Below are 24,390 nucleotides of genomic sequence, written 5' to 3'. Positions count from 1 at the left end.
CTGTGCTCTAGAGTGAATATTTACTATTTGGGGGAATCCAAAAGTAGGTAAGACACCATGGAAGCCAAGAGGGATTCAGGGATACAACCTGGCAATGAAAACATAGGCTCCTGACCTAAGCTTGGCCATTTGTATACTCTGGGTATTGTGATTCCTGGGGAGAGGGTTATGCAAAAGAACAGATATAGTCAGATTATTTGAGGAAGCTGCAATGCGATCAGTAATTCTTGCAGTGGCCAAATAAGTGTCCAGTGACAATGGCTCAGGAAGTATCCAATGGTATTGGCACTGGTGACAGACTAATCCTGTGGTATGACCTTAGCTATGCCCCAGTTCCCTTTGCTCCTCCTTACATTTTGAACCTGGTTCTCCTGCCTTCCCATTAATCTTACAAGCTGTCCAATAGCTATCTATTTTCTCCTTAGTCAGAATTGGTTTCTGTTGTTTGTAATCAAGAAGACCAACCAGTACAGAAAAAAAACATACAGAATGGTTTGCAAGTGATCTCAGCAAAACAGGAGGAACTCTAGAACTGGGTTTCTGGTCTGAGGCCAAAGGCAGTGAGCATCCTGTTAGTATTTAAAGATGGAAATCTGGCAATGCATGGCAAAGTGAATTAAGTTATCCTTGTAAGCACTTAGCATGGTTTTCGCTTAGCTTCTCTGTACATATTAGAGTGATGTGCCCCGTGAACATGAGGCTATGGGAGATCAAATGAGTGGCTGCTGCCAGAGAACCAGAAAATAATATAAAAAGCATGAGTTATTCAGATTGTAGGGTAGGGTGTTGACTTCTAACGGTACTGCTTGGTTTAGGAAGAGAATAACAAACTGGCATCTCTGAATTTTTGACTCAAGGTGGGGAGCAAAACACTAGGCTGGGCACGGAGGCTCACACCTGTAATCTCAGCACTTTGGGAGACCAAGGTGGAAGGACTGCTTTATGCCAGAAGTTCAAGACCAGCCGGGGCAACACAGCAAGACCCTGTCTCTTAAAAAAAAAATTAGCAGGTTCTGGATGCACACAGCCCTATAGTCCCAGCTGCCTCTGGGGCTGAGGCCTGATGCTCACTTGAGCCCAGGAGTTCCAGGTTGCACTGAGCTATGATTGTGCCACTGCACTCCAGCCCAGGCAACAGAGTGAGACCCTGTCTTTAAAAAAAAAATGAAACACACACACACACACAAGGACTAAAAGGACTTAAGGCTTAAGGAGTTGAAAACCAAGCAGTTTGATCTGCAGGTGGCTAAATTATATCAGTTTAATGTGCTTCCCATTCATGTAAGAGACCTGGTGATATTGTAACTAGGAAACAGTGAGACCTAGAGTTCTGTAGTGGGGACACATGACAAGGCTCAGGATATCACAGAGTGCTCGGAACCTGCAGTTCTCAAGGTAGACCCTTTCTGTAAGAAGAAAATAAACAGCCCCCTGCCCCATCCCACCAGTCTTCAATGTCTCAACCTATAACGAGAGTTTCACCCCAGCATGCCTTAGGAGCATCAAGTCAAAATCGAATCTGAAAAAAAGACCTACAAACTAGTTGTAAGACTGTAATTTATATTGGTTTCTGAGGGTTACAAATTGAGGAGGAAATAATACAATTTTAGATGGGGCTAAGACATACTGATACGGGGTTATTTCTCAGAGATTCTAGATTCATTGTGCTAGCTTCAGAGACTGGGCTTTTGGAGGTAAGATGATAAATGGGCTTTTGACAAGGGTTCAGTGAGACCTAAATCCAACCCACTGCAATTTTCCAAGTTCATGTATGTACACTTAAAATAGCTGTATTTAGCAAAAGCACAATCGTCATATTTGTTTCCTGGGTAAATGTTATTATGGTAGGGACCAAACAAAAACCATTAGGGTCTCCCTCCCTACCATGATAGAAAATCAAAAACCATACTGCAGATTAAGGGGACTTTCAGAGATTGGCAACACCACTAGAAACACACTCGGGGTAACAGTTCCCACCACCTGCTCATTTCAACTTTCCAGTGGATTGTCTTAAGCAACCTCAACTCAATTGGCTAAGGTGATTCTCCAGATGTGGTCTCTTTCCTGTAGCAAATAGTAAAGCTCAGGCACCTTCTATGCCTCTCTAAGCTAGCCAGTTTTTTCTTCTACAAAAGCAATTTGTTCTTACCCAGCAGGGACAGCAGCATATCTTTGCCAACTTGCCTTAGAGCAGTGGTTCCCAACGAGTGGCCCCTGAGTGAGCAGCATCAGCATCCCCTAGGAACTTGTTAGATGTGGAATTTTTCCACCCCATCCCAGACCTATTGATTCAGGGACTCAGGGGTGGAGCCAGTGATCTGTGTTTTAACAAGTCCTTCAGATGATTCTGATGCACACCAAAGTTTAAGAGCTTCAGCCTTAGGGGAACATCAGCTCTTCAACTCTGTGCCTCAAATTCAGTCAGTGAAACATATCACCGACTTCACAGGACATCACACTAATCTATCTTATCGAAGACATAAAGATGATGAGGCCATAGACATGTACTCTAGATGCCATAGTAAGACACAAGTGCAGATGAGGAGATTAACCCTACATAATTAAAAGGGACTTGGCTTTTGCTACTAGTTCCTCATAGAAACTAAACAGGAGAGAACATGTAGAGATCATCAAGTCAAGTTACCTTTCATGAATGGAGTGTTACTGAACTCACCAACTCATGATGTCAGGGACCAGTTGCATTCATCTTCAAGTGGCCGGGTAGATCTCAAAGATATGGGAAAGTAGCACATTCTCAGAATGCCTGCTTCTGCCATATTACAATCCTTTCCTTAAAACACACCTACGGCTTCAAGGAGAGTTCCCTCTGACCAAATGACTCATGAAGAAACAATTACAGCCTGGCTTACAATAGCTAGCCCCAGCCAAGAGTGAGCTACTGTAGGATTATAACTCCATTCAGAGGTGACCCTAGCAGGCAGAACTTCAATCACTGTCTATGTTATCAGTAGAAAGATGGTCTCAGGTAAGAAGTTACATTGATTCATGGGCTATAGCTAATGGTATAACAAGATAGGGACCTGCAAGCAACAAGAGCTTGGAAGAGTTCTAGAGAACTGGTATTAGGAGTCCAGAAAAGCAGTATGTGACTGGACTTCTCCAAAATGGGCCTATAATCTCAAAAATAAAAATTTTTTTTGTATGTGAATGCAAACCCAAAGGTCCCAAGACAGAGGAGGCTCTTAAATGTGTAGACTAAATAATCTACTCTGTGGATGTCAATCAGCCTTTTCTCTAGTTACACCAGTATAGGCTTAATAGGCTCAGGAACAAAAGGGTCATGGTGGCAGAAGACTGCCCAGATCCAATAGCATAGACTTCTCCTTCTTGGGGTCATCTGGCTATTGCTGAGTAGTTCATTTGCCAGAAGCAGAGCAGTAACCAATCTTAAGCCCTCAATATGGTATCATGTCCCAGCAGGATCAACCATCTATCTAGTGTCAGGTTAAGTATCCTGGATCCTTTCTATCCAAGACTCGTCCTCACTGAAATCCCCTGCTTATAAGTTCCCAAGTAGACTATACCTGTGCCAGCATCTTAGCTGTAGCATGTTTCCTTACCCTGAGCTTGAATTCTAGCCCACCTGTTGATTCTATGAGCTACCTGCTACTCTTATAATCAATTCCTTTTCTGCTTAACCAGTCTGGGTACCCTATCTAAGGTGGAAAGGACATAAAAACAAAAACAAACAAACAAACAAAAAACACCAAAAACCTTAGAACACAAGGAAAGGAGGCTTCTTTTTCAGAGTTAAAAGAATTAAGAGCTATATAAAACCAGTGAAGAAATGACCAGGGCAAAATAATATTAAAATAAGTCTAAAAGTATTTTTTGGAAATGAGTAAACAAGGGCAAAAAAGTAATCTAAGAAAATAAGCCTTTGTCAAAAAGTAGAACTGAAAGTACAATGACAAAAACAGATAGGTTGTTTTACATTCCCTCCACCAGAATATAAATTCTGTGAGGTCTGTTTGTGCATTACTGTATGTCAAGTACCTGAACAGTGCCTCAAATATTTATTTATTTAGGCATTCAAATATTTGTTGAATGAATAAATACCAGCTGGTCTCAGTGAAATATACAGGGAAAGGACCAGCTAGCTCCTGATGCTGTAATAATATGATAATGGGAGGAACCATAATATGGGCCTGGGGTAGGTGGCACTGTAAGATCCTGAATGGAAAGTCTGGGCTAGAATTTTAATTGAGAGGGATCAAAAGAAGGAACTGTTTGGTTTCTTAAAAATATATAAAGCATAACCTAAGCAGAGTGGTCCTGTGGCAGTATCTTGGCAGTGCCTTGCTTCCCTGAGTACTGAAAATATGGGATATATAAATGTTTGTCACTTTTCTGAAGCATGAATCAGAATCCCACTGGTACATGGAAGCAAGCCACATCAACAGTGAACAAGACCAAGTGACTCCAAAGCATCTGATCCTAAGCTCAAGATTTGTGCTTTCTACTCATGGTGACATACACAATAACTCCCATGCAGTGAGAAAAGTTATATTTTTTGCTCTAAATTGGCACCAAAAACAAAGTCGATTTACAATGATGGTGATGAAAACTGAGTGAAAGAAATTTAAAATGTGGTTGAAAAAAAGTGATGAACCTTAGCAAAACAACAGGCTCACTAAAGTCTAAAGGGGCCCTTAAATGTTTTCAGTTACACTTCACTGGGCAAATACTGTTAAAGTGGTTATAAAAGTCTTGAGTAAATTCTTTGAGAATGCCAATGGACTACTGTATAGGAAACTGGTGCAAATTTTGTTACTTATTTTCATGAATGTGATCAATCTCAGGCAAGTCACCTTCTTTAAAAAATGTAAAGTGGAGCCTGGAATACAAGAGAATAAAAAGCAGGAATTTACATTATTTCCGTAATGGAAAACTTGTTATTTTAAAACTATTTCTTGTGAGGGACCATTAGAAAATTTAAATCATTTCTCCAAAAGAGATTTCCTTTGGAAATTGGACAAATGTACATATTAACTGATTGATACTACAAAGGAATTGATCTAGAATCAATTATTTTTTTAATGTAAACCTTAGAACTTGAAAAACTACAATTCTGGGAAAGCTATATATTCAGGTACATATTCAATAAATATGAATGAACGAACACATGACAAATATATAACCTAGAGTAATAAAGTTTCATTTTACATGCCACGTTCTTGGGGAAAGGAAATAATCACAACAGTCTTCCCGTGGAATACTAAGGAATGGGCTAGGAACCTTGTGCTTCTCAGCAGAGCCTCCCAGGAGAAATATCCTTTCTCTTCACATACAGGCCTGCCCTTACTCTGCAGATTCAAAAGAAGGAGTCAAGGGACTTTTCCTGCTACTGCAATGCAACATCATGAAGGAAGGTTTCTACCTTTAAAACACAACAGTAGTCATTATACACGCAACTGGCTTGGAACACTTCTCAGTATTTATTTCATTTTATATGATTAATATCTTACTTTCAGAATAGCTACAGTTATTTTCAGATAGTCTTTCCTGAAAAACAAACAGGTTAATCTCACTAAACATTTTCTTTCTTTGTGTATGGACATACAAGGGTAGAGAATATGGAAGAAAGGTGAAAGCAGGAAGGGACTGGACTCTTCGAAAAGCAGGAAAATAAAAATGCTTAAAAGCTACTATGCAACAGAAATAGATATTTTCCTTAGAAGTCTGTCTATCCAGTTTTTCTCCATTTATTTTTAACTGAATAGAGACATTCTAACAGCACATATTAACAGGTGGAAAGGAAAGTGTTTTTTTTTTGTTTTTTTGTTTTTGGCTCACTTCCCTTTAGACTGTTAAAAGGGGAATGACCACTTGCTGTTCCAAACACAATATGTGACCTGGCTTTTGCCTAGACCTCAATGAAGGCAATTGAAATAGAAAAATACAACATTCTTGTTTCCATTTTCCCTACATCAGTCTTAGCTCTTTCGGGATGAAATCAGTCTCTCAAGGGACCTCAATCTCACAATATGTGAAACAATGCTCTAGATATGAAACAAAAGGAACACAATGGAAAAGCAGCAGCCATTTGTTTTTCCACTTGGGAGAGTTAGACTGTACATCCTTTTCATTACAAAGCCCAGTTACTATGCAGAATTATAAATTAACTCTTTGTAATACAAATGATTTCAGGTTCACATAATAAAATAAGGAAAAAACTGAAGTCCCTAATTTTAAGCAATCTCCGAAACAAAATTAAAGAACCAACATATCCCAGTGAGATCCTTTTTGTTTGTGATAAATTTTACTTAAAAAAATTTATGCGGAAAGTAACATAAAACTCAGGTAATGTATTAACATAAGAATGCACATAATGTCCATTTATTACATTCTACAGTATCCTTAAAACATTTTCAAATACTTTAAACCAAGGTTCAGCAAACTGTAGCTCCTGGTTCAAATATAGCCCACTGCCTGTTTTTGTAAATAAAGTTTTATTGAACACTGCCTGTTTTTGTAAATAAAGTTTTATTGAAACACAGCTACACTCATTTGTTGGCATATTTCTGTGACTGCTTCTGTGCTACAATTTCAAAGTTGAATAGCTGTGACAGAGACTGTATGGTCTGGAAAACCAAAATAATTTTGTCTTTTACAGTAAAAATCTGCAATCCAAACTTCTAAACCAGTGGGTCTTGAACTTTAACACTCATAAGAAACACCTGGGCAGCTTGTGAAACCACAGCTGGGCTCCATCTTCAGCGATCATGATTCAGTAGGTTGGGGTAGCAGTCTGTGAACTTGCATTTCGAACAAGCTCACAAGCTGCTGGTCTATGAACTAAAGTTTAAGAACCACTGCTCTAAACCATATAATCACAGATTAAAAATGACCATAAATGCTTACATTCTATAGAACAGGTTAGCTGTTACAAAATGAAAACTAGGAACAAAAAAGGAATGAGATAGATCTCTTGACTTATATGGGATTCTAGGTGGCTAACAGAGTACAATTCATTGCCATAGCCATCAGGCAATTCTTCAGCCCCTCATCCTAACACTAATACACAGTGAATCCTGGAAATTCAATAGGAACCAGCAGAAACTAAAGGCAATTGGGTTGGAGGTGTAAAACCTAAACTGATCTTTAGAGAAGCTATAAAACACATTTTTAGTAAAAGCCAAGTTACAAGCAGCTATACTTTAGTACTCAATTGGAATATACACTTAAGGACTAAAGTACAATGTTTGGAAAAAAAAAAAAAAAAGACGCATATAGCTTATAATCCAACGGTCCAATCAAAAGTTGAATTCCTTTACTTCATATAAATAACTAGAAATGGTTAAAAATCAAATTCTTTAAACAAATTCTAATGAGTATGTGTAGAGCTAATGTGGGAAGCAAAACAGAGGATGTCAACTGATAAATTTCATTGAAGCTAGGCTCAGACAGGATGAAAAAGAATGGTATGTAAACCACCTAAAAATATGAGTATGTCTTTGATTTGGACACTACAGATGATAGAAGTGGAAGGTAAAGATTTGGAGGGAAAATTCCCTTTGCTGACTTACTGGGACATAAAATCCTACCTTTTTCTTTATTTAGCTTCTATGGAGCCTCTACCATGCTCAGAGGCATTGTTCTTAGTATTAGGGATAGAAATGGAAAAAAAACAAAACAAACCCACCATCCCTACCTTCAACTAACTCTCAATCTAGAGACATGTAGATCACTGTAAAACAGCATGATAAGTATAAGAACAAATGTACATTATAAGTACTGTAAGGGTGTAGAGTGGGCTGATTAAATATGCTCAGGAGAAAGGTGAAAGAAGGGTTCACTAAAAACAGTTATTGCTTTAACTGAGACCTGAAGGAACTGAGCAGGTGAAGAAAGCTAGGTAGACAGACAGCTCACCAGAGGATACAGTGTGTGTAAAGATACAGAGGTGATGGAGAGTAATATGGATTTGAATTCTCCAAACAGGTCAGTTGGCTAAAGCAGTGTGTGCAATGTGGGATGGTACAAGATGGGAGACTAGACAAGAAGCCAGAGTCTTGTCATGAAGGGCCTGGGGTGCTCAAGAATCAGGTCTTTATTTCCCCAGCTTTAGGGAAAATGATGAAGGATTTTAACCCTAAAGTGGACTGCACAAATTTGAATTATAGTAAAATCACTGTGGCACCACTAGAGAGACTGAAGATTAGGGAGTTAACTTTTGCTTTGTTTTTGTTGTTATTGTTTTCATTTTGTTTTGGTGAGTTAAAGTCTCACTCTGTTGCCCCGACTGGAGTGCAATGGAACGATCATAGCTCACTGCAGCCTCCAACTCTTGGGCTTAAGTGATCCTCCCACCTCAGCCTCCAGAGTAGATGGGACTACAGGTATGTGACACAGATTTTATTTTTGCTCTAATAAGACTTTGTATTCAAGGCACTTGTAAGAAGGAAAAAGACAGAGCTAAAGAGAGGTAAAACAATCACCCAGTTTAATTTTTATCTAAATGAAGTTTGCAAAGAAGTAGCAAAGTGTGAAATTTACACATTGCATTCTAAAGCATAAGAAATATTATCTTGTTTATCCAATAAGGACAAGAGCCTTAAAAAAAAAACAGTTAAAGATGACATTATGGTCCATGTAGACAGAGAAGACTATCAGATTAGAGTGCCTGAACCTTGGACAAATCGTAACTTTTCTGGGCTTCAGTTTTTTCATCTGTATAATGAAGGGTTCAGGGGTTCTTTACCTGAGCTATAAGTATATTTCAATATAATTTGTTTTCTTTGTAATCCTACCCATTTTATTTATTTAAATATTAAAACTTATTCTGAGAAGGGGTTAATGGCACAAAAAAGGCTAAGAAGCTCTCTCTGTATGATCTTTAGGGTCACTTACAACTCTCAAATTATAGGATTTTGGACATTCAAATACAGGAACTAAAAGAGAATACTATTGTATAAGGAAAAATAGGAATGGGGTGGTAGGAAAAACACAACAGTATAGACTAAAAAATTACATATAGGGATTAAAAGCCTGACCCAGGTTGACAATATTTTTGCCTTTTCATTTCTCTTTCCTTTCTTCTGTAGACTTAGGTTAACGCTGGTATTGTGACTGCTTGAGGGCTTTCTTCTTGTGTATCCTTAAACTTACTGAAGTATGATTTATAGCAAAAAAAACAAAAAACAAAAAAAACTTCATTAGCAAAGGCTATGAGAAAAGTTACTTACATGTGGAAAATTATATAATGAAGAGATTGGTAGTGTTAGCAATCACATAAAAGAGGTAAGAACCAAAAGCCTTCTTGATAATATCCAGGCACAAAAACCACTTGGGAAAGAAGCTAGGTAAATTAAAAAGTAACTTTTTTTTTTTTTTGAAAGTAAAAAAAATTGGTTCTACATGTGTAGAACAAAGCTAGTTGCTACTATCTTATCATTATAGGCATTTAATAGCAGGGATGTATCTCTCTTGAGTCTAGATGATATCAATTTATAAGGTCACTGCTAGCATTCAAACTTAAAATGGTCGGCCAGGTGCAGTGGCTCACGCCTGTAATCTTAGCACTTTGGGATGCTAAGGCAGGACGGATCACTTGAGCCTAGGAGTACAAGACCAGCCTGGGCAACATAGTGAGACCCCATCTCTAAAAGAAAAAACAAAAACCTTAAAATGTATGTAGTTATCACATACAAAGGAAATCAGATTTAAAAAATTTAGGAACACTATCAAAACATGAACACTACAAAACATCATCAGAGAAAAAGTGAATGAATGAAGTAATTATTGCTTCACAGTGTTCTCACTATATACTTTATACACTTTATATTGAATCAGACTGAACCATCAAAATGGTTCTGATTAATGAAAGTCTCAGTGCATCATTTGTTCAGTGTTCAAAAGGACATCTTGCATCGGTTTGAAAAAAAAACACTGAAAGATAACAATAATACAATCTGTATTATCCTTTTAAATAACATCTACTTAGTATTTATAAGCTTTCCTATTCCAGACATGAGTCCACAATGAGGCAGTCAGACGACTATTCAATTGAACAACAATAGAAAACTTTCAAAGCTGCAAAATCAAATCTAATCAATTTTAAAAATAGTATATATATTAAATTTGTAGGGATTTCCTCTCTTAGCAACAATCTGAGGGAAAAAAGCCTTTACTATTCTCAGTTTTTCTGGAGAAAAACTACAAAAACAATACATGTGTCCAGTTCCCTTCAGGAGACTTAACAACCTAACAAATCTGCATGGGAAGGCAGGTTCCTGTCTATACAGGTAGCTTTCTTCCCACACTCCCTAGTAATTTGCATATCTCTAAACTAGAGACAGGTAACTAAGGCACCTAAGGCAATCTTTAGTGTCACTGTACTCCTCCCAAGTGATTTCTTTTAACAAGTATCTTATAAAGAACATATATGTTCAATGCTTAGAAAACTAAGTCACTTTTCAGAGACTTTGTGATAACCTTAAAATACAGTCTACAGCAACAAAATATTCTGATAATTTATTTATTTCAGAAAAACTGTACCAAGTGAATATTACAACTACTTACAAAAACATGTAGATTTCTTCACTTTTAGTCCAGGCAATAAATATTACATGTTCACTGAATTAGAAAAATATTCAGAATTCACATTTAGAGGAACTATCATACTTGATTCAGGAAAGCAAAATATTTTCCAGGTACAAGGTATTTGGAAATCATTTGTCACCATACTTCATTATATAAAATGAACCCTATTTAAATGAGTCTACTAAACCGGGCCGCAAATGTACATAAAACATAAGTCAGTAGAGGGATTTAATTTTCAAAAGGACTTTTCAAAACACGACTTGTACACAACTTGAAGAAATCGGCTGTGTTTAAAAATAAGTCACATTACTAGTTTCTAGAACAGAGCATAAACTACTTTTCAATAAAGGTAGGAAGCACTACTCACCTCCATTTCCACGGCGGCAATACTCTGGTCATAATGACCCATCAGATTAGGGAAAAATGTCATGTTGTAGGCCATTTTCATACATCTGGGAACAGTAATTGGTTCACAGGTGAAGAGACTGTGCCCTCTTATGAGGGGCAGAAAAATACACGTCAACAAAAATGTAAACATTTCCATTTTCTTCAAATTCCTGATTTTACCACATGGCTTGGATGAATCACTCTTTGCATCCTCAGAAGATCCCCATCCAAAGATAAAATATTCAAATTCCTCATTTCACGATTTTACTCATTTTCAGGAAAACCTGAAAATGGGTCAACTACTGTAAAAACAAACAAGAGGGTGTATCAGCAATATTTGTCATAAACTCAAATGTGGAGTCAAAGTGCAGAGTTAAGATTTTTCATCCCAGGTAACAAACACTGGAAAAACAACGGAAAATTCTGTCCTAGCGAGATACTCTTCCACCTGCCTTAGCATGGAATGCATCATTTGCTAAGGAAGCTGCACCTCTAGGAAACCGATGCTAGGAGGTTGCTGCTGTATGGAACACAGGGTTAAAAGGGGGAATGGCAAGAGTAAGATGGAGGAAAAAAGGAACGCTGGTGATTCGGAGTAAATCATAAAAGATTAATATAAGCATACAATCTAAGGGCCCCTGTTGGAAAGCTTATTAAGTACAAGAAAACTAAGGCCCTGGGAAATTCCTTAAGACCCAAAGAGTTCTTAAACTTGTAAAAGACTCTAAAGAGTCAATTTTTGTAGCAGTCTTAGTTTTCTCGTTTTTCAAAAGGCCAACTAGAGGGAGACTTTTAGGATTCCTCCAGCGGAGGAGCAACATTGCAGTTTTCACTGGCTAGGAGGGTGCAGCGCTGCCGTCGAAAGGAAAGTGCGCAAATCCGTCCCGCGGGAAGGGCGAAGGCAGTCCCCTGGGGGAGGAAGGCTGTGGGCCCAGGATTACGAATTACCCGCGCCCCAACACACACTGATGGCCGGTCTGCCAGCGCCCCACACCCGGGCACCTGCCCCAGGCCTAGAGCCAGACAGCGCGTTCCTGGCCTGCGCGGTGCCGCCGGGCCCCGGCACAGCCAGCCTTTCAGAGCCGGCTCCCGTTTCCGAGGAAACTCGGGTGCGGGCCGTCCCGCCACCGCCTCCCCAGCACCTACGGCTCCCGGCGCGCCTCACCCAGCCGCGGCCCCTCGCGCCCCTCGAGGCCCGCCCCGCTTTCCCCGGCACCCGCCCGGCCCCTGCCCAGTCCCGGCCGTGGGAGCCCCACCTCGGGCAGCGGTCGAAGGCCGCTCTCCCTTCCCGTCCCCGTCTAGCCCACCGTCCCCCCAGCGACCTGAGACGGCTCCGGGGAGCGTCCGGGACTGGAGCTGCCTCGAGAGCCGCACAGGGAGCGAGAGCTGAGCGATCCCGCGAGACTGCGCCGCCAGGTCGGGCGGGCAGGTCCGGGCTCGCGGCGGCGGCGGCGGCGGCGGCGGTGGGACTGGCCCTGCGCCCGGGCACCGCCTGAGCTGCGCCGCCCGGCCTGACTTCGCGGCCCGCCAGGACCCGGCCCCGGTGAACGCGCTCGGGGTGCCGAGGTCCGGCTGTGGGCCCGGGAAGCCCCCTCCACCTTGCCGTCTGTTACTGCCCCCGAGGCACAAGGCTGAGCCCCATCTCGCTATCCGGGTCCGGAGGGGTTCACTTTAGAAGGCTTTTTTTGAAGCTCTTGGCGCTCCCTCTAAAAGAACCCACTTCCTTGCGGATTTCAGGAGCCAAGAATCCTTAAACGGGGCCAATTTGCTCTGTAAAGTCAGTTGCCCAGTGACCTGAGTTCGAAAGGAGATACTTCCTGGACAACTGCTATAAAAACAACAACAACAAATACTTTTATTAATTCGGGGAGTCTGGTCACCAACTGTATGCTCAGGTAGCAGTGGGATTCCAGCCCTGGCGGGTCCTACAGTTTTATTGATACAAACCCTAATAGGAAGTTGAACTGCCGTAGAAATCAACCTAGTTTGGGGTACCAACACTGTCATAGATGTTAGATAAATTACCCTAATCTTTCAGGGACATAGTTTCCTCACAATATGGGAATGACAATAGTTGTAGTGATGGTTAACGTTAATTGAGCCCTGGCTGTAAGTCAAATATTGCCAAGTTCGTTACAAGTGTTTACACCTATCCTGTAAGACCCTCCTATGAAACAGAATTGTATGAGAAGCAAATGAACTTGTAGAAGTACTTTGAAAAATGCAAAGTAACTTGTAAATGGAGGCTATTCTTGTCAGATAAATCATCCTGTTGCAGAAAAGGAATGTCATATTGCCATACCTAGAAGGACAACACTGAACAACCAGAGTAAGAGTTTTGAAATCTGTGGGTGAAAGGCTTGAACTTGGAAAGGGGAATTCCTCCCCAGTTTTATCAAAAGCTTAAGACTGATGTTGGGAGACAGGTAGTGATGAAGAAATATTAACATAATTGAAAGCTGGATAGATGATGTATTGCAGAGTAAATTTCTATGTAGGAAGAGTATTTCCACCTAAATTTCTAAGTCTCTACATCGGAAGACTCTTTCTCTCCAATTTCTACGAACTTAATGAATCTTTGTGATCAGGCTCTAGTGACTACTAGGCAGTGAAGTATCGCTAAAAGTAGTGATTACCAGGCAGTGAGGTATCACTAAAAGTATCATTTAAAAACAATACTTTTAAAAGTATTTTAAAACGATACTTTTTAAAGTATCATTTACAAACGACACTTTTAAAGTATCATTTGAAAACGATACTTTTGTAATTCAAGTGAATACTTGTTCCATGATTTGGAAGGAAAAATTGTAGTAAGTTGATTTATACAGAAATAAAGCCTGTTTTATTTTTAATTGTATTTAATTATATAGTGAGCAATGATTAACTGGAATTATTAATTTTTTTTGTCAGGATGGATTTGGAATACTTAGGCAATCATCTATATCGTTGCTTGTCTTTCACTGTACAAATTTCATCCCAATGGTACGAGATTAAGAACACAAACTTTGGAGTTCAAAACCCCTGGGTTCAAAACCTAGCTCCAGCACTTACTTGCTGTGTGAACTTGAGCAAATTATTCAGATCCTCTTTAGTTTCTTCATCTGTAAATAACTATCTGACAGTTTTCCTCATTTTCCTTCTCTTTCTCTTTGCATTGTTCCTCTGGGCTGATGCTAGGGGACAGTGGTGACCAAAAGTAGAAGAAACCGACTTTTACTTTTGAAGGCTAATTTTGCAAGGTACAGAATTATAGGTTAGTAGTTTTTTTCTCTCAACAGTTTTACTCCACCTCTCTTCTTGTCTACATGGTTTCTGAGAAGTTGGATGTCATTCTTTATTTTTATTCCTCTATAGGTAAGTTCCACATCATTAAGTATGATGTTACCTTAGGGTTTTTGTAGATGTTCTTTAGCAAGTGAGGAAGTTCCCCACTCTGTCCCTAGTTTGCTGAAAGTTTTTATCATGAAAATGTGTTGGATTTTGTCAAATGCATTTTCTGCATCTATTGATGTGATCATGTGATTTTTCTTCTTTAGTCTATTCATATGGTAGATTACATGAATGAATTTTCAAATATTGGACCAGCCTTTCATACCTGGGATAAATCTTGGTTATGCTGTACAATTCTTTTTATGCATTGCTGGATTCTACTAGCTAATATTTTGTTGAGGATTTTTACATCTTTGTTCTAGAGATGTATTGGTTTATAGTTTTCTTTGCTAGTAATGTTTTTGTCTGGTTTTGGTATTAGGGCAATGCTGCTAGGAAGTATTCCCTCTGTTTCTATCTTCTGGAAGAGATTTTAGAGAGGTGGTCTAACATTGTTGGTGACTGACATTAATTTGGGGTAATTTTCAGTCACTATTGCTTCAAATATTTCTTCTGTTCCTTTCTCTATTTCTTCTCCTTCTGGTATTCCTGTTACACATATGTTATATTTTTGTAGTTGTTTCACAGTTCTTGGATATTGTTTCTTTAAGTCTTTTTTTCCCTTTATTTTTCAATTTTGGAAGTTTCCATTGACGTATCCTCAAGCTCAAAGATTCTTTTCTCAACCATGTCCAATCTATTAATGAATCCATCAAAGGCATTCTTCATTTCTGTTATAGAACTTTATATCTCTAGCAATTCTTATTTATTCTTCCTTAAAAATTTCATTTCTGCTTACATTAACCATCTGTTCTTTCAAGTTGTCTACATTTACCTTTACAGCCCTTAATATATTAATCAGTTATTTGAAGTTCCTGGTCTGATAATTCCAATATCTCTGCCATATGTGAGTCTAGTTCTGATAATTGCTTTGTCTCTTCAAACTGTGTTTTTTGCTCTATAGCGTGCCGTGTAATTTTTAGTTGAAAGCTGGACATGATGTACTGGGTGAAAGGCACTGGAATAAATGGGCTTTAGTGATGTGGTGTTAAGATGTGGGAGGAGGGAAAGCATTCCATAGACCTATGATTAGATCTCAGTCTTAGTGAGCCTGTGTCCCTAGGCTGGGAACTTCACAAGTGCTTCTTAGTTTTTATCCCCCTTCTTGGGTGGGACAGGATGTCTAGAGGGGGCTGGGTATTTGCCATCTACCAGCTTGGTTAGACTCTGCTAAAACTAATAGGTTAGGCTCTGGTAAAGTAGTTTCTCTTGAGGACAGGCCTTGTTGAAAAGAGCAGAATATTTTGACATATTTCAAAATGGTTACTTTAAACCTTTCCCTGTTGGATGTAGGAGGTGATTTTTCTTTGATTTTCACTGACAGAACCTGGAAGAACTCCTGGAGGTAAAACTTATGAAAGTGTGGGTGTGCCCTCCAAAGACTAGCCCCCCACCCCTTTTGTGTATATGTGTGTGTGTGTGTGTGTGTGTATATGTGTGTGTGTGAGTCTCACTCTGTTGCCAGGCTGGAGTGCAGTAGTGCAATCTTGACTCACTGCAACCTCCGCCTCCCAGGTTCAAATGATTCTCCTTCCTCAGCTTCCCAAGTAGCTGGGATTATAGGTGCACACCACCATGCCCAGCTAATATTTGTATTTTTAGTAGAGACAGAGTTTCCCCATACTGGTCAGGATAGTCTCAATCTCCTAACCTTGCGATCTGCCTGCCTAGGCCTCTCAGAGTGCTGGGATTACAGGTGTGAGCCACCGTGCCTGCCTAACCCCCTGAAGTTTTAAACTCTTAGTCTTGACCACACTGAGCCTCTAGCAATTCATCAGTTACAGTTCTGGTCTTCTTACCCTGTACTCGTGGCCCTGGAGGTTTCTGCTGGTGGGTTGCTGCTCTAATAAATTATGATTCTCTGTATCTGCCTGTTTGTCTCTCCAGCTTTGGAGGCAGCGGCTTGCTCTGTGTCCCCACTTCTCTGCTAGATCTAGGAAGAGTTGTTGATTTTCAGTTTGTTCAACTTTCTACTTTTTGTTAGGACGGATTAACAGCTAAGCTCCTTACATGCCACACTACAAACCTTAATATCTCATTTAAAAAAATAGGTATAACTTTAAGAATTTTATTGATAATTCCAGTTGCTACTGCCTTAGCAGAGCAAAGTATCTCCAAGTTAAAATCAAGTTGAAAATCCCAAGAGCTGCAATAATTCAGGAAAATTATGTAATTTGGCATTAGTATTCATAGAATACTGACTATGAACATTTTGATTATGACAATATAATTAAGGGATTTTGCTAAAATGAAGAGAAGAAAGTAAATATCACAGGGGTAAATATGTAATTTGCAAACTGTGTAAATTTTTATTTACTTACCCAAACATCTCCAGCCTATCACCAGACTATGCAAACACGTGCAATAATAATTGAATTGATCTATTTTTGATATTTTGCCTACTCATTAAAACATAGCTTTACACATTAAAAACATTTCTGTCTTTATAAAGGTACGTTTTTTCAAAGTAGGAGGATAGAACATATTTCAAGTAGCAGTTTGTTAGTTTGATATATGAGTTTTAGCTATGTAGACATAAAGCATGGTATCCTCCTTTGTACTCCTGCCTGGTCCCTATACACATACTAGGGGATAGGCCTGCTTGTGGCCACTGACCTGATGCTGAGACATTAGTAGTTTGAGGAACAAATAGCAGTAGAGGGACCCCAGCTGGAGGAGGCTGGGTTGAGCAGAGGCATTGAAGAGTACAGAAGCATAAAGGGACTTGGGAGGAAGCAGTTAGAACTTCCAGTGGTATGAACCCCTTCCCTCATGAAGTTCTCTCCCAAATACTTCTTTCCCTAACCCTTAAAAGCTCTACCATGGCTTCACTCCCTCCAAGTAGCATTGTGAATTTGATCATGCACTGACTTAATTTATTAAGGAAGTCTATGCACATGACGTAGAGGATAGTTTCTATTTAAAAACTAACTTTCACTTGAAATACATTCCCTGTCACTCCCTACTCTAAAAGCTAATTGCTGCAGTGTTTGTAGCATAGCAATTAACCTTTGGGTTGTGTCCATTATGGTTGTATCTATTATGGTTGGCCAGAAATAATAGACCTTCTAATTACTACCTCCGGTATTACTGGAAAAATAAAATTTTCAGTGCAGTAGTAACATGACACTGCAGGAAAGAGCCACATATTTTAATGACAGTTTGATGTATAAGACTGCCTCTTTAGAGCTCTGGTATAGTCATTGCAAATAAAGAGATTCATAATGCTAAAGAAAAACAGCCTCAGCTCTACTAATGCTTTGAGTTACATTTTGTGCCTGTGAGTTTGCCCTGCTGAGTTTGTTTTTAGTGGATTCAAACCTACCATCTGGTCATTTTAAATATTTAATATGTTATCCTTTTTTTTTTAAACCAAAGCAGCCAGGTTAAGTCGAATATTAGAAATAGTATTTTCCCTTTATAAAGCTTGTAGCATCTAGAAAAGGGCTTCTTGCCCCAATTTAGTAATTTAGACAATAACTAAATTAATTTTCTTTGATGTACAGAACCAACTTTATACCAATTATGGATCATGGGCTGCTAATAACTCTGATTTTAAAAATTACATTAAAAACAAATGGATTAGAATAATTAATATTGTTAAAATGTCCATAGTACCCAAAGCAATCTGTAGATTTGATGCAATTTATATCAAAATTTCAATGGCATTTTTCAAAGAAATAGAAAAAATAATCCTAGAAGTCATACGGAACCACAAAAGACCCTGGATAGTGAAAGCAATCTTGAGAAAGAGGAACAAAAGTAGAGGCATCACACTGTCTGATTTCAAACTGTATTACAAAGCTACAGTAATCAAACCAGTATGATGCTGGTATAAAAACAGACCAATGGAACAGTAGAGAGAGCCCAGAAATAAGCCTATATATATATACAATCAGCTAATCTTTGACAAGGGCACCAAGAATGTACAATGGGGAAAAGATAGTTTCTTCAATAAATGATGTTGAAAAAACTAGATATCCACATGCCAAAAAATGAAAGTGGGCCCTTTTCTTATACAATGTAAAAAAAAAATTAACTTGAAATGGATTAAAGACTTAAATATAAGAGCCAACACTGTAAAACTCCTAGAAGAAAACATGAGGGAACGGCTCCTTGACATTGGTCTTGGCAATAATTTTTTTGATATGACATCAAAAGCACAGGCAACAAAAGCGAAATTTCCTAAGTAGAACTACATCAAACTAAAAAGCTTCTGCACAGCAAAGAAAATAATCAATAGAATGGAAAGGCAATCCTATGGATTGGGAAAAAGTATTTGCAAACTACATATCTGATAAGGATTTAATATCTAAAATATCTAAGGAATCCATACAACTTAATAGCAAAAAATACAAAACAAACAAACAAACAAACAAAAAACAAAATCAAACCAACCAAAGAACAAATAACTAAAAAATAGGCAAAAGACCTGAATAGATGTTTTACCAAGTAAAACATTCAAATAGCTAGTAAGTGTATGAGAAGATGCTCAACATCACTAATCATCAGGGAAATGCAAATCAAAACCACAATGAGATACATCTTATACCTCTTAGGATGGCTATTATCAACATGATGAGATAAATATTGGCAAGAGTATGGACAAGAGGGAAACTTGGCACACTACTGGTGGGAATGTAAATTAGTGGAGGAACACCTCATTTGATTGCACTTTGCTTTATTGCGCTTCGTAGACACTGTGCTTTTTGCAAACAGAAGATTTCTGGAAACCCTGCTTGGAGCAAGTCATTGGTGCCATTTTCCCAGTGATCTGTGCTCAGTTCACGTCTCTGTGTCACATTTTTTAATTCTTACGATATTTCAAACTTTTTTATTTTTATCATATCTGTTATGATGATCTGTGATCAGTGATCTTTGATATTACTATTTAATTGTTTGGGAGCACTGTGAACCATGCCCGTAGAAGATGGCGAACTTATTTGAAAAATGTTGAGTATGTTCTGACTGCTCCACCAACCGACTGTTTTCCCCATCTCTCTCCCTCTCCTTGGACCTCCCTGCTCCCAGAGGCACAACAATATTGAAATTAGGCCAATTAATAATCCTACAGTGGCCTCTAAATGTTCAAGTGACAGGAAGAGTCACATATCTCTCACTTTGAGTCAAAAGCTGGAAATGATTAAGCTTAGTGAAGAAGGCACACTGAAAGCTGAGACAGGCTGAGAGGTAGGCCTCCTGTGCCAAACAGTTAGCAAAGTTGTGATGCAAAGGAAAAGTTATTGAAGGAAATTAAAAGTGCTACTCTAGTGAACACACAAATGATAGTAAAGCAAAACAGCCCTATTGCTCATATGGACAAAGTTTGAATGGTCTGGATAGAAGATCAAACCAGTCATAACCTTCCCTTAAGCAAAAGCCTAGTCCAGAACAAGGTTCTAACTCACTTCAATTCTATGAAGGCGGAAAGAGGTGAGGAAGCTGCAGAGCTAGAAGAGGTTGGTTCATGAGGTTTAAGGAAAGAAGCCGTCTCCATAACATAAAAGTGAAAGGTGAAGCAGCAAGTTCTAATGGAGAAACTGCAGTAAATTATCCAGAATATCTAAGATCATTGATGAAGGTGGCTACGCTAAATAACAGATTTTCAATGTAGACTAAATAGCCTTATGCTGGAAGAAGATGCCATCTAAGACTTTCATAGCTAGGGAGAAGATGTCAATACCTGCTTCAAAGCTTTTAAGGATAGAATGACTCTCTTGTTAAAGGCTAATGCAGCTGGTGGCTTTAAGATGAAGCCAATTCTTATTTACCATTCCAAAAACCCCAAGGCCCTTAAGAATTATGCTAAATCGGCCGGGCACGGTGGCTCACGCCTGTAATCCCAGCACTCTGGGAGTCTGAGGCAGTCAGATTACAAGGTCAGGAGTTCGAGACCAGCCTGACCAATATAATGAAACCCCATCTCTACTAAAAATACAAAAACTAGCCCGGCATGGTGGTGCACGCCTGTAGTCCCAGCTTCTCGGGAGGCTGAGGCAGGAGAATCACTTGAACCTGGAGGTGGAGGTTGTTGTGAGCTGAGATTGTGCAACTGCACTCCAACCTGGACAACAACAAGACGCCGTCTCAAAAAAAAAAAAAAAAAAAAAAAAAGCTAAATCCACTCTGCCTGTGCTCAATAAATGAAACAACAAGGTTTGGATGACAGCACTTCTGTTTACAGCATGGCTTACTGAGTATTTTAAGCCGACTCTTGAGACCTATTGTTCAAAAAAAAAAGATTTCTTTTAAAATATTACTGCTCATTGAGAATACATCTGGTCACCCAAGAGCTCTGATGGAAATATACAAGGAGATTAATGTTTTCATGCCTGCTAGCACAACATCTATTCTGCAGCCCATGGATCAAGGAGTAATTCTGACTTTCAAATCTTATTATTTAAGAAACAAATTTCATAAGGCTATAGCTGCCAGAGAGAGTGATTCATCTGATAGAGCTGGGCAAAGTAAATTGAAACCTTCTGGAAAGGATTCACCATTCTAGATGCTATGAAGAACATTCATAATTCATGGGAGGTCAAAATATCAACATAGAGGCTGGGCACAGTGGCTCACGTCTGTAATCCTGCACTTTGGGAGGCTGAGGTGGTCAGATTGCTTGGGCCCAGGAGTTCAAGACCAGCCTGGGCAACATGGCAAAACCCCATCTCTGCAAAAAGTACAAAAAATTAGCCAAACATGGTGGCGCATGCTTGTAGTCCCAGCTACTTGGGTGGCTGAGGCAGGAGAATGGCTTGGGCCTGGGAAGTTGAGGCTGCAGTGAACCGAGATTGTGCCACTGCACTCCAGCCTGGGCAACAGAGCAAAACCCTGTCAAAAAAAAAAAAAAAAACATGAATGAGAGTTTGGAAAAAGTTGATTGCAACCCTCATGGATGACCTTTGAGGTGTTCAAAATTCAAGTGGAAGAAACTGCAGATGTGGCAGAAATTGCAAGAGAACTAGAATTAAAAGTGGAGCCTGAAGATGTGACTGAATTGCTGCCATCCCATGATCAAACTTTAATGAATAAAGAGTTGCTTTTTATAGATGAGCAAAGAAAGTGGTTTCTTGAAGTGGAATCTACTCCTGGTGAAGATGTGAATATTGTTGAAATGATAGCAAAGGATGTAGAATATTATGTAACTTAGTTGATAAACCAGCAGCACAGTTGAAGAGGATTGACTCCAATTTTGAAGGAAGTTCTGTGGGTAAAATGATATCAAACAGCATCATCTGCTTCAGAGAAATCTTTTGTGCAAGGAAGAGTCAATCAATAAGGTACAGTTCATTGTTGTCTTATTTTAAGAAATTGCTACAGCTGCTGCAACCTTCACCAACCATCACCCTGATCAGTCAGCAGCCATCAACACCAAGGCAAGACCGTCCACCAGCGAAAAGATTATGACTCACTAAAGGCTCAGATGATTGTTAGCATTTTTTAGCAATAAGATATTTTACATTGTTTTTTAGACATAATGCTGTCACACACTTAATAGGCTACAGTATAGTGTGAACTGGGAAACTAAATATGCACTGGGAAACCAAATAATTATGTGACTGACTTTGTTGCAAAATTTATAGTGGTGATCTGGAACCAAACCTGAAATATCTCCTAGGTATGCCTGTATGCCAGATGGAAAACAGTATGGAGGTTCCTCAAAAAATTAAAAATAGAACTACCGTATAATCCAGCAATCATGCTTATGGTTATATATCCAACAGAACTGAAGTCAGTATGTTGAAAAGATATATGCATGTCCATGTTCATTGTAGCATTATTCACAATAGCCAAGATATAGAAACTACTTAAGCATTTGTTGGTGGATGAATGGATGAAGAAAATATGATGTAAGTATACAATGAAATATAATTCAGCCATAAAAGAAGGAAATCCTGCCATTTGCAACAACACAGATGAACCTGGAGGACATAATGAAATAAGCCAGACACAGAAAGACAAATACTGTAAGAACTCACTTATATGTGGAATCTAAAAAAGTCAAAATCACAGAAGCAGCAAGTAGAAAGGTGGTGGCTAGGGGGTGGGAGATAGGGGAAATGGGAAGATGTTCGTCAAAGGAGAAAAAAATTCATCTTATGATGAATAAGTTCTGGGTCAGGTGCGGTGACTCACACCTGTAATCCCAGCACTTTGGGAGGCCAAGGCGGGTGGATCACGAGGTCAGGAGATTGAGGCCATCTTGGCTAACATGGTGAAACCCTGTCTCTACTAAAAATACAAAAAATTAGCCAGGCATTGTGGCAGGCACCTGTAGTCCCAGCTACTCGGGAGGCTGAGGCAGGAGAATCGCTTGAACCTGGGAGGCAGAGGTTGCAGTTAGCCGAGATGCTAAGATCTACTTTGCTAAGAAAGTAGATCTTAAGTGTCTCACCACACACACACACACATACACATACCACAAAATGGTAACTATGTAAGGTGATGAATGTGTTAATTAACTTGATTGTGGTCATCATTTCACAATGTTTATGTATATCAAATTATCACATTGTATGTCTTGAATATACACAATTTTTATTTGCCAATTCTACCTTAATAAAGCTAGGGAAGAAGAAATACAAAAAATAAGCACAATGGGATAAGTATGTATCATAGGTTGATAAGTGAAGGAAAACATGGAGTTAAATTTTTAGAGAAAGTGGAATTAAAGAAATATGACTATATTTCAGTTCAATAGAACAGATTTTATAGAGGAGGTGGGCTTTGGGGAGCTACTTGAATATAAAATTATTGAGAGATTTGGTGTTTCCAACATGGTATGTGGACGGGGAGATGGTTTAGAGGCAGCAATGGGATAATTTAATACAAAGGATCTTGTATGTTTTCACCTGAAGGCAGATGTACTATTAATAATGAAGCTTAAGCATCAGGGACCTTTCCAAGGCTCTATCTAATTTGATATTATGGAGTCTTACATTCTTTTTCTTTAAAAAGTCTCAAAATTGTATAAGCTTTAAGAACCTCACAATTAAAATTCACTCTTCTTGAATGGGGGAAAATAATATAGTGGAGACCAGGGAAGTTGGGTAATTCAGATGAGTTTTGAGGCAGTTAAAACATCTAGAAGAGTTTCATTGATTTCTCCTTTGAAAGGGAGAATGGTGGAAGAGGAAGTTGCTGGCATATATTTTTTTTGAATAATAAACCTTGTATTACTAGTTAACTTTTGTATGCATAAATTTGACAAAACTTAAAACTTTTTATTTGTTTATTTATTTGTGGGGAGATGGAACCCTGAGCAGCCCATGTACATGCAAGATCTTTATTGCAGAGATCTTCAAACCAGGTAAACCCTGCCAGCTTTTGTCCCTCCACTCCTTCCTCCAATCCGGAGATCCTTGCTGCCAAAGGAAGAATTTGTGGGAAGAGGAAACTCTTCTCTCTCGTTGCCTGGCCTGGCCCTCCACCTTCTCCATTAATGATGAGGAATTTCTTTTCATCAAACGGTCCTCTTCATTATCCTCTTTCCCTGGGTTGGATTTTCCCCCACACTGCCATGTCTGAAAGTAGAATTGAGTTATCCTCAAGGCGGATTCAGCCTCCAAGTAACTCCACCAATGAACAACTTAATTCACAATAAAAACATGGGTTAGTCTTGACTCTTTTTAAATGTAATTTTGGATGACCACTTTTATTTTTAATTTTAAAGCATGGCCCTAACTAAAATGATTATACTTTTGCTCAAATTGAATGGATTATAATCTTAAAGATATTATTCAAAAGAAAGAGATGATTTAAACAAGAATCTTATTAATAAAACATTTCTATCTTAGTAAGAACTCTGGATAGAATAAATGTTGTCTTTAATTTGATTAACAAATTCATCGTAACATAAATGACAATAAGAGAATTACATGGGACGTTTAACAACTAGAGACATCTGAGATTGTAAAAGCCATTCTGTGGTCTTACTACAGTTATAAGACAAACTGAAAGTTTGTCTTCCTACATAAAATTTTCTTTAGTTAAAAACACACACACACA

The 24,390-nt window shown here is 38.9% G+C and overlaps 1 protein-coding gene and 1 long non-coding RNA gene across 6 annotated transcripts in view; one reads left to right on the top strand and one right to left on the bottom strand.

Annotated features, from left to right (window-relative positions):
- Window positions 1-12,761, bottom strand: part of FZD6 (frizzled class receptor 6) — a 34,159-nt gene extending 21,398 nt beyond the window's left edge. Inside the window, exons 1-3 of one of the 5 annotated variants that reach the window (XM_025394718.1) lie at window positions 12,210-12,385; window positions 11,134-11,255; window positions 10,934-11,018 (exon numbers count right to left, since the gene is read on the bottom strand). In XM_025394718.1, coding sequence (XP_025250503.1) covers window positions 10,934-11,014 — 81 coding nt within the window. In that variant the 5' untranslated portion in view covers window positions 11,015-11,018; window positions 11,134-11,255; window positions 12,210-12,385. Of the gene's footprint in view, window positions 1-10,933; window positions 11,256-12,209; window positions 12,388-12,623 lie in introns of those variants that run through there. The other 4 variants (XM_025394716.1, XM_025394717.1, XM_025394715.1 and 1 more) reach the window with 4 other exon arrangements.
- Window positions 12,385-24,390, top strand: part of LOC112630431 — a 32,463-nt gene continuing 20,457 nt past the window's right edge. The window contains exons 1-2 of the long non-coding RNA XR_003120870.1: window positions 12,385-12,848; window positions 23,633-23,692. This is a non-coding gene — a long non-coding RNA (uncharacterized LOC112630431). The remainder of the gene's footprint in view (window positions 12,849-23,632; window positions 23,693-24,390) is intronic.

This window comes from Theropithecus gelada, chromosome 8, assembly GCF_003255815.1.
Source record: "Theropithecus gelada isolate Dixy chromosome 8, Tgel_1.0, whole genome shotgun sequence".
NCBI lineage: Eukaryota > Metazoa > Chordata > Mammalia > Primates > Cercopithecidae > Theropithecus > Theropithecus gelada.
The sequence above is the reverse complement of the archived record's forward strand: the minus strand, read 5'-3'. Positions and strand labels throughout refer to the sequence as shown.